The 9,354-nt window shown below is 45.2% G+C and overlaps 1 protein-coding gene across 1 annotated transcript; it reads left to right on the top strand.

The window, feature by feature from the left end:
- The first annotated feature begins 4,065 nt into the window (after positions 1-4,065).
- LOC127777768 (uncharacterized) lies at positions 4,066-5,334 on the top strand. Its single transcript, XM_052304384.1, has one exon. The coding sequence runs from the start codon at positions 4,128-4,130 to the stop codon at positions 5,160-5,162; it is 1,035 nt and encodes a 344-aa protein (XP_052160344.1). The 5' UTR covers positions 4,066-4,127; the 3' UTR covers positions 5,163-5,334.
- Positions 5,335-9,354: the final 4,020 nt, after the last annotated feature.

Here is a 9,354-nt window from a genome sequence, read left to right as displayed (position 1 = left end):
AGCGAGAGCAGAGGGACGTACGGTGGTTGAGTGGAAAGATGGCGGCGAAGCTTCCGCGCGTGGCGAGCTGATGCCGCGAGCATCGATCTCTGGCGATTCCTACGGAGGCAGGCACGCAGCGGTGAGCCATAGGAGGAGAGGATGATTGCAGCATCCTTCCATGCCCTACTCTGCCTGTGTTTCTTCTCTAACGTTTTCTTATCGTCATCTTTTCATTCGCTCCCGTTTTCTTTTCTTATTTTTTTTGGTGTGTTTCCTTTTCTCCTATCTGGATGATGAGGAACGAATGGTATTGAAATGGAAGAAAATATGTGGAAATTAAGATTTGGTTGGCGATAGAAGTCCTGATTCCTGACAATTAATCCCCGCATCATGCCTGCTTGAACGCGACCAAGAACAGACGGACAAAAAATTGTTTGGGAGCGTGCGGGAGAGACGCACTAGTCTGTGAGCGGAATCCATAATTGATCGGGATGATGTACCAAAGACGCGATCTGGGAGGGAATCGTCGGATAGAAAAATTCGCACACTACAGGAGTGACATATGAAATTGAGTGACGAGTGACGATAGATGAAACGGACAAAAAGAAAATATGGAAGCCTCACATATCTCTCTCTCTCTCTCTCTCTCTCTCTCTCTATATATATATATATATATATATATATATATATATATATATATATATATATAGGTAGGTATATGTATAGATATATACAGATAAAATATATATGCTCAATTAAGACACGTTATCAACAGAAGATAGAGATAAATGAAACGAAATACATATATATAGGAGAATGTGACTCGATCATGCACAAATTAATATATATAATGCAGCACCATATATATATATGACGATATATATATCCAATCCAAGTACTAGCTAGCTGGCTAGCTAGTACTATACGTTAAGCTTTACAGGCGTTGAGCGTAGAGTTGTTGTCGGCTGCATCGAATATGGGGACGGACGGGCAGGTGACAAGGATGCTGTAGAGCCTTGTGCGAGCAGGCCCGTACCTGAACCTCACCTGGGTTCTGATCACAACCCTATACGTAGCATTGCCGTGGACGACGCCTGTGCCGTTGCGGGTATTAGCATCCTCATTACCTGCAGCTCCGGGGGCGGCGGCGGCGGCGGGAGGCGCCGGCGGCGGCTTGTTGTCGTCGACCGGTGACGGTGATGATCTCTTGTAGGTCGTCCCCTCCGCCTTGAAGCGCGCGGAGATCTGGGTGGTGTTCGCTGGCGGCTGCCAGGGCAAGCTGTTGAAGCCGGCGGCGGCGTAGCGGTCGAAGTCGACGGGGAGCCAGAGCAAGTCGTTGAGCCACACCTCGGTCTTCATGGAGTGGTAGTGAACCTCGGCGTGCTTGCTGGTGTTGTTGGCGAAGATGATGATGTTGATGAACCTCTCGTGGCCGCCGCCGCCGCCGGAGTCGTAGCCGTAGCCCTCGCTCGCGCGCGCCGAGAAGAAGACGTGCGCCGGGCTCAGCAGCGCCGACACCGTGCAGGCGACGGCAGTCAGGGCCAGCGTCCCCATCATCCCCGCCACCACCAACTGCTTCCTGCTCATCATCACTAACCCACCATGCCCACTCCTCTTACTGCTACCCATGCATGCATATATATACACTTACTTACTCCAATTTAATTACTGATTGATTAACTATTACTCTCTCCGTATTTTAATGCATAACATCGTTGACTTTTCGAATAACGTTTGACCATTCGTTTTATTCAAATTTTTTGTGTAAATATAAAAATATTTATGTCATGCTTAAAAAATATTTGATGATGAATCAAGTTACATTAAAATAAATGATAATTACATAAATTTTTTGAATAAGACGAATGGTCAAACGTTTGACAAAAAGTCAATGGCGTCATACATTAAAATACGAAGGTAGTACTTACTTAATTACTAGCTACTGTAGTACTTAATTAGCTGTAGTAGCTAGCCCATGTACTACCAGGGGCGGATCCAACATGGGGGCGGTGGGGTCTCAAGTCCCCACTACTGGCGTGAAGACTATAAGAACCCCCACGAAGACCCCACTAAAATTTTTTACCATATATAGATGGGAGGAGGATTGTAACTCTATCTAGTTTGCTCAGACCTTACTGCTATTTCTTTTTGGATCCGCCACTGTGTACTATATATATACACACACACTATATGCAACAAGCTAGAGCTAGTGTAACGTGAAACCCAAGCTAGGTTGAAGTACTGATCAAGTGTGAGTCAATGTCACGTAGTCGCATGTGCACATATGCAACCATCATTATTGCACGATAGTCCAAAATACGTAGAGACCACCTACATTCGCTGCTCCCCGGTCTCCTTCTCCTTCTACATGGATCCAGGTTTGGTTGCTTAGATGCATGTCTTGGTATTAATCCTCCTTGAAGCTAGCATTTCCTCTTTTTTTTTCTTTTTTTCTTTTTCTTTAGCCATACATGGAGATCAGCGGTCCCTGGCCGGTCGGTGTCCTTGATAACTTTCATTTCACTACAACTTCGTACTATATTAAAGATTGATCGATCGATCGGTTTAATTCGTAGGAGTAGTATATATTACTAACATACCATATGTGACTGGATTTGTAGCTTAATTATAACCCAGGCACGCCAGCTTTGAAGACGCCACACACCTTTGCTAATGAATTAATGTAATTTCACAACTGCGGTATGGATACTTCCATCGAAGTGATTTATACTTTCTCGGCATGGCGACCGATCTATCCCAATCACTTGATTTAAATATACATCGACTCGAAGTGATTTATACTGTCTCGGCATGGCGACCGATCTATCTCAATCACTTGATTTAAATATACATCGACAGAAGGATTATATATCGTTAATATCTATGCTCGATCGAATAGATTTAGTTCTCTCTCATTTATTCATATTTGCCGATCGATGCAAAGATGACATCGGCTCAAAGATAAATGATATGTCATCAGCGACTGGCCGATCGGCTATCGTTTATGGATTTAACTGCTATTTTCCCGTCTTTGTTTCTTGTTTATTGCAGGATCAAATCAACTGACACGCTCACGAATCCAAAGGCAAGATTTTTGGAACTGCACTGGAGTTAAGCAGATCTCCCAGGCCTCGTGTTTCTCGCATCAACAACTCTAAACTCTACTTTTAATTTTATTATGTTTATTCCGAATTTTAGTTAGTTTTAAATTCCTATATAGACTCTATACTCTACTTCTAATATTCCTTATTTTTTAATTCCGAATTTCTATTTTTTTTCTTAATTGTATTTCTATATGGACTCTATACTCTACTTCTAATATTCCTTATTTTAAATTCCGAATTTCTACTATTTCTTAATTGTTTTTATATATATATGGACTCTATACTCTACTTATAATATTCTTTATTTTTAATTCTGAATTTCTATTATTTCCTAATTGCATTTCTTTATGGACTCTATACTCTTCTTCTAATATTCCTTATTCTTTAATTCCGAATTTTAGTTATTTATAAATTGTATCTCTATATGGACTTTATACTCCTCTTCTAATATTCCTAATTTTTTAATTTCGAATTTTAACTATTTCTAAATTGTATTTCTATATGGACTCTGTTTTTCTTTTTCTCTGACTAATATGAGAATTTCTAGGCCGTGAGAGCGAACGTGGATGCTCCTTTTTCTATTCCTTTAATAAGTTAATAGATAGATAGGTAGATAGATTTACAAGGCACTGTAAGTTTTTTATCCCAATTTTGTGTGAATGTGATTTAGCAATCTCTTCCCTCTTTCTTTTGCAGCCGACTTTGGAACATGTTCGTTCCAGCTAGATCAACTTTGATTTGTACGACGAGTGATACCTTGAGTATATATTACCCGTCGTATTGCTCAAGATTACTATACTATTATTACATGGCGCGCGCTTATTTTTTGAATATCTCTTTCGTCAATCGAGGGCTAAGAATATATACCAACCAAAAGGAAGATTGTATCATACTATATAGGAGTATATAAATTAATAAAGACCAGATGGTATATATTGTACACACACTTAGCTATTCCCAGGAGTATATAGTAGGTACTTCAATATATAGTGCGTGCGTTTTTGGTTAATTCTCCATATATTGTGCATCGATCGATCGATCATGGGGATGAAAGGCGATGATGCTGGCGACGGCAGGATGGTGCCGTGCCTTGTGGCGGTGCGGTTCGTGGTGGCGGCGGCGGTGGGCGCGCTCGCCTTCGCGGTGATGGTGATGGTGATCGCGAAGGTGCGTCGGCCGGAGGAGATTCAGGTCGCCATCGACCGGGGCTACATCACCGTGCTGCAGCCGCCGCCGTCACCGTCGCCGACGACGCCGTTGCTGCCGATCAGCGTCCCCGCCACCGAGGACACCGGGCCTCGCCTCCACTCGAACGAGATAAATGTCAATTTTGGGTCGGCGTCGTCATCGGATGACGAGACGGTCACCAGCACCACTACTACCCAGGACTCGAGCTTTGATGTTGGTAATAATGGTGATCGGGAGTCGTGGTCGTTACCGGCATCGGCGGCGGCAGCGGCGGCGGAGGGGCCCATGCAGGCCGATCAATCGCAATTACACTTACACCGCCTCGTCGTCTCCCTCACCACCAGCTACTCCAACCGCCGCGGTCGTGAACACTCCATCAACTGCACAAACATCACCGTCGGCCTAGTCGACCTCCGGGTCCGGCAGTCGCCGTCGTGGTTGGTCTCCGGGAAGCTGCCGGTGGGGATCAGGGAATCCATGGCCAAGTTCGGATTCCAGAACAACTTCACCTTGTTCACCGAGTCGTCGCACACGGAGGCGACGACGGTGGACATCGCGGACCCGTATCAGGACAGGTACATTACGCGCCGGATCGCCGAGGAGAGCGTCTTCCAGGTGTTGGTCATCGTGCACATGCTCACTCATCCCCTATCTGATTCTGATACTACTGCTGCTGCTGCTGCTACTAAACCCAATCAATCTGGACAAGATCACAAAAAGGATTTACAACACACATTCTACTGCTGGCCAGTCACCGTCGGCTATGGCTACAAGGACCTCCGCACCACCCAAGATGTCCAGTGCAAAACGATAGGTTCTTCGCAAGTCCCTGACCGCCACAATTGGGCTCCGGCGCCGGCCAAGCCGCCGACCGCCGGCCATAGCTGAACAGCCCTGTAAGCTAGGTCTACCCACCAACCCACTTATATAAGATATTGAATAATAAGTGGATAGATCATGAATTACCACCTATTTGGTATAGGTTTGTCACGCCCGGAATTTCTATCCAAAATTCCAAACGCTTACATGTGTGTGAACCCTCGTCCAGAAATCAGCTGAGGCACACAATAACAAATTGATAATAGAGTACAATTATTACTCTTAATTAATAAGCGAATAAAATGTCATTACAGAGGTAGATAGTTTCTCTCAATCAATAAAGATCTAAGCAGCGGAAAATAAAATAAACGGCGCAGACGACTCCACTCCACAGGCATCTTGACCAGGGCTACACCTAATCCTCCACACCATCAGCATCACTGTAGAACTCCTCCTCTGATGAATGATTGCAAGGTGAGTATATGACATACTCAGCAAGCCACGCAGCAAATATGCAAGTGCACAGGATAACAAAGGATGGCATAGTAGGGTTTCATTTGCATAAACAGCATTTAATAAACATTTCAGAATTTAATAAAACAGTTAAGTAATAATTAAACAATATTAATCCAACGCTATACAACATACCCTGTTGCATAGGCCCAACCATTCTGAACAACCATCCCGGCTGCACAGTTCTATCTCCAAACCAGGAATATACCATTCCAAACCAGGAGCTAATCAAATTATTACCAGTTATAGCATCTTTTATTATGGTGAGAAGTGTGAGACTAATCACGAAAGACATTGTTAGACCTGCCCATAACCGCGGGCACGGCTATTCGAATAGTTTTACTCTGGCCAGAGGTGTACCACTGTACCCACAAGATACAGCCCCACGACATGTCACCATGCGCCTCGATACCACCACGGTACCTCGGAAAGGAGCTGTGACAGTACCCCTCGCACAACACAATCCACCACAGCGCACCGTTCCTGGATCATAATCACCCCCTTATAAACAAGGCATGGACTCCCCAGCGACCCCCGTGGGCTTATCTCCACCACTTCTCAGTCTGGTGCCCCGCAATGAACCATGCTATACAAAAGGTAAAGCCGTTGCCCACGCTGGCTTGTGGTTGGCACGGTTAATGTTTCACAACCGAAACTCGTGAACCGGTCCTTAATTGTCATGAGCACGACCATCAAAACCATGTGCTCACAACCCACCATTATCAGGTTTTAGTTGGCAAATTAATTAATTAACCAATCATGATTAACCATCACGAGCTATCATTAAGCCATCATTAAATAATAGTGAATCATAAGTTATCCCAAAAGTGTGCTAAAGTTTCTAAGCATGGCTAAGCAATCACATCTAATATCTAGCTGAACCAATATATAAAGCTCAACTAGTCAATTTATAATAACAGAAGGTATCAAGGAATAAAGTAATCAAGAACAAAAGGGCTATAACAAACAATAGGTTAATTCCACCCAATGACATTCGAAAATAAATGCAATAGTTGAATAGAAACAATATCTTTAAACAGGATCAACATGCTCAAAGGGTTGTTTGGGATCTGTGTGACTTGCCTTGCTGGCCTTGGAACTCTTCAAAATCTTCTCCCGCAAACTCAGACTCTCCGGGAACGTTGGAATCTAAACAGAAAAGAGCAAAAACACCGAAACAGCACATAAACAAGCATGAACAGTACATGTGGATATTTTTAACATATAGATCTCAATTTTAGAAAAATTTAGAGACTAGAACCAACTAAATCCGAGCTAAGATGAATTAGTTATGAATTTTCAAAGATTAAATCGAATTAAATCATTTATTTAGATTTTAATTGAATTATGACGCAATAATGAATTATTTTTGAAAAGGAAAAGGGAATTATTGCGTCAGCGGCTAGGGTTCGCGGTGGACCGGGTGCACGGCGACGGTTCACGGGAACGGACGGCCGAGATTGATCCAACCAAAACGAACGGCCGAGATTGATCGGTCCACAGCCAGACCACGGCGGACGGCATCGATGACGTCAACGGTGACGTCACCACCGGCGGCGGCTCGGACGCGCATGCTCGCCGGCGAACGACGGCGCGGCGGCGCGAACGGAGAGCACCTACGGGTAGCGGACGGCACGGCGAACTCACCGGTGACCAAAACGGCGGCGGAAAATCAACGGACGGCGACGGCGACGAGGAAGAAGCGGCGGCGACCTTCGGCTTGACGACGACGGCGGTGCTCCGGCGGTCTACGGCGACGACGGAGGGGCGGACGAGGATGGCAATGAGACGGTGAACACGATGGCGGCCTCCCCGAGCGATGGCGACGACTGGAGCGACGGTGATGCACAGCTGGAGCGGCGGCGACGACGGCGGCGCGAAGCTTCACAGGGCTAGGGCGCTACGGACGACGGCGGACGAAGGCAAGGGTGGCAACGGGTAGCAGAGGACCTGGGGATCCTTTTATAGGGGCAAGGAGGTGGCGGCGAAGGCCCACGGCGACCGGCGACGCGAAGGAAAGGTCTAGGGTTCGGGAAAAGAGATGAATCCGATTCGAGATCGAATCCACGAATTTCCAAAGCGATTTAGATGAAGTTTCCAAAAGGGAAAAGGTAGAGGAGGTCCCGAAGATCATTTCCCCTCTATTGATTTCACCGGAGAAGGAAAGGCGCGGCCGGATTTGGAAGGAGACGGCGGCGCCGCGGCGCTAGGGTTCGGGCATGGTGGCGGCGCGAGGAGGACGACGAGTCCGACAGGTGGGCCCCACCTGTCAGCGAGCGGACGCGCGCACGCGAGCGGGCGGCTGCGGGCCGGCTTGGGCCGAGGGAGAGAGAGAGAGAGAGAGTTTTGGGCCGACTTTCGGCCCAAAGCCAAAAGAGACTTTTAAAAACCTTTTTCAATTTAAATTATTCATGAAATGCAATTCCATTTATTAAAAATACTTCCTTAGCTCAAATAAATCCCAGAAAAATCTAGGAATTATAGAATTAAGAAAAGTATTTAATGAAATTTTACCTGGCCCCATTTTATATTGGAATTTATTATTTAAAAATTAGATCTTCTCTTCTAGGCTTTTAAAATCATTTCTAATAATTCCAATTTAGACAACAATTTATATTTTTGAGATTTTTAGGATGTGACAAACCTACCCCCCTTAAACAGAATCTCGTCCTCGAGAATCGGAAGAACTGGCGAACAGATGCGGATGAGCTGACTTCAATTCATCTTCTCGTTCCCAAGCTGATTCTTCTTCCGAGTGATTACTCCATTGAACTTTACAAAAACGGATAACTCGATTCCTGGTTCTTCTCTCATCTGTTTCCAAGATACGGATTGGTTTCTCAATATAGGTCAGATCCTCTTGGACTTCTATCTGTTCAAGATTAGCTTCTTCGGTAGGTACCCTTAAACACTTTTTCAATTGCGACACATGGAACACATTATGGACTCCTGCTAGAGATTGAGGTAACTCCAACTGATAAGCGACCTCTCCTCTTCTACTGACAATCTTGTAAGGTCCCACAAAACGCGGTGCCAATTTTCCTTTAGTGTGGAAGCGATGAACCCCTCGAAGAGGCGTGACACGAAGGTACACATAATCTCCTTCGTCAAAACTTAGATCTCTACGACGATTGTCGACATAACTCTTATGACGAGACTGAGCCACACGCAATCTTTCTTGAATGATCTTTACCTTCTCTTCTGCTTCCCTTAGGATATCAGTCCCGAAAACCTGACGTTCTCCCGTTTGATCCCACAAAAGCGGAGTGCGGCACTTCCGACCATACAGTGCTTCGTAAGGAGCCATTTGGATACTAGCTTGATAACTGTTGTTGTACGAGAATTCCGCATAAGGTAGATTCTTATCCCAACTTCCACCGAAGTCTAAAGCTCAAGCTCTCAACATGTCTTCCAAAATCTGATTTACCCTTTCGGTTTGTCCGTCTGTCTGCGGATGATAAGCAGTACTAAAGTTCAACTTAGAACCCATCTCTTCTTGAAGTTTCTTCCAAAATTTTGAAGTGAACTGACTTCCCCGATCAGACACTATTTTCTTAGGGACGCCATGCAAACACACAATCCTTGCCATATACAATTCCGCCAACCGACTTCCGGAATATGTTGTCTTTACTGGAATGAAATGAGCCACTTTGGTAAGTCTGTCGACTATCACCCAAATAGAGTCGTGGCCTGATGACGTTCTGGGTAGAGCAGTGATGAAATCCATACCGATTTCCTCCTACTTCCA

Source organism: Oryza glaberrima, chromosome 6, assembly GCF_000147395.1.
Source record: "Oryza glaberrima chromosome 6, OglaRS2, whole genome shotgun sequence".
Classification (NCBI taxonomy): Eukaryota; Viridiplantae; Streptophyta; class Magnoliopsida; order Poales; family Poaceae; genus Oryza; species Oryza glaberrima.
This window is presented reverse-complemented; position numbering and strand designations above follow the sequence as displayed.

Excerpts from the sequence above, each read along its gene's own strand:
- LOC127777768 (XM_052304384.1), top strand. The coding sequence starts at position 4,128 with ATGGGGATGAAAGGCGATGATGCTGGCGACGGCAGGATGGTGCCGTGC.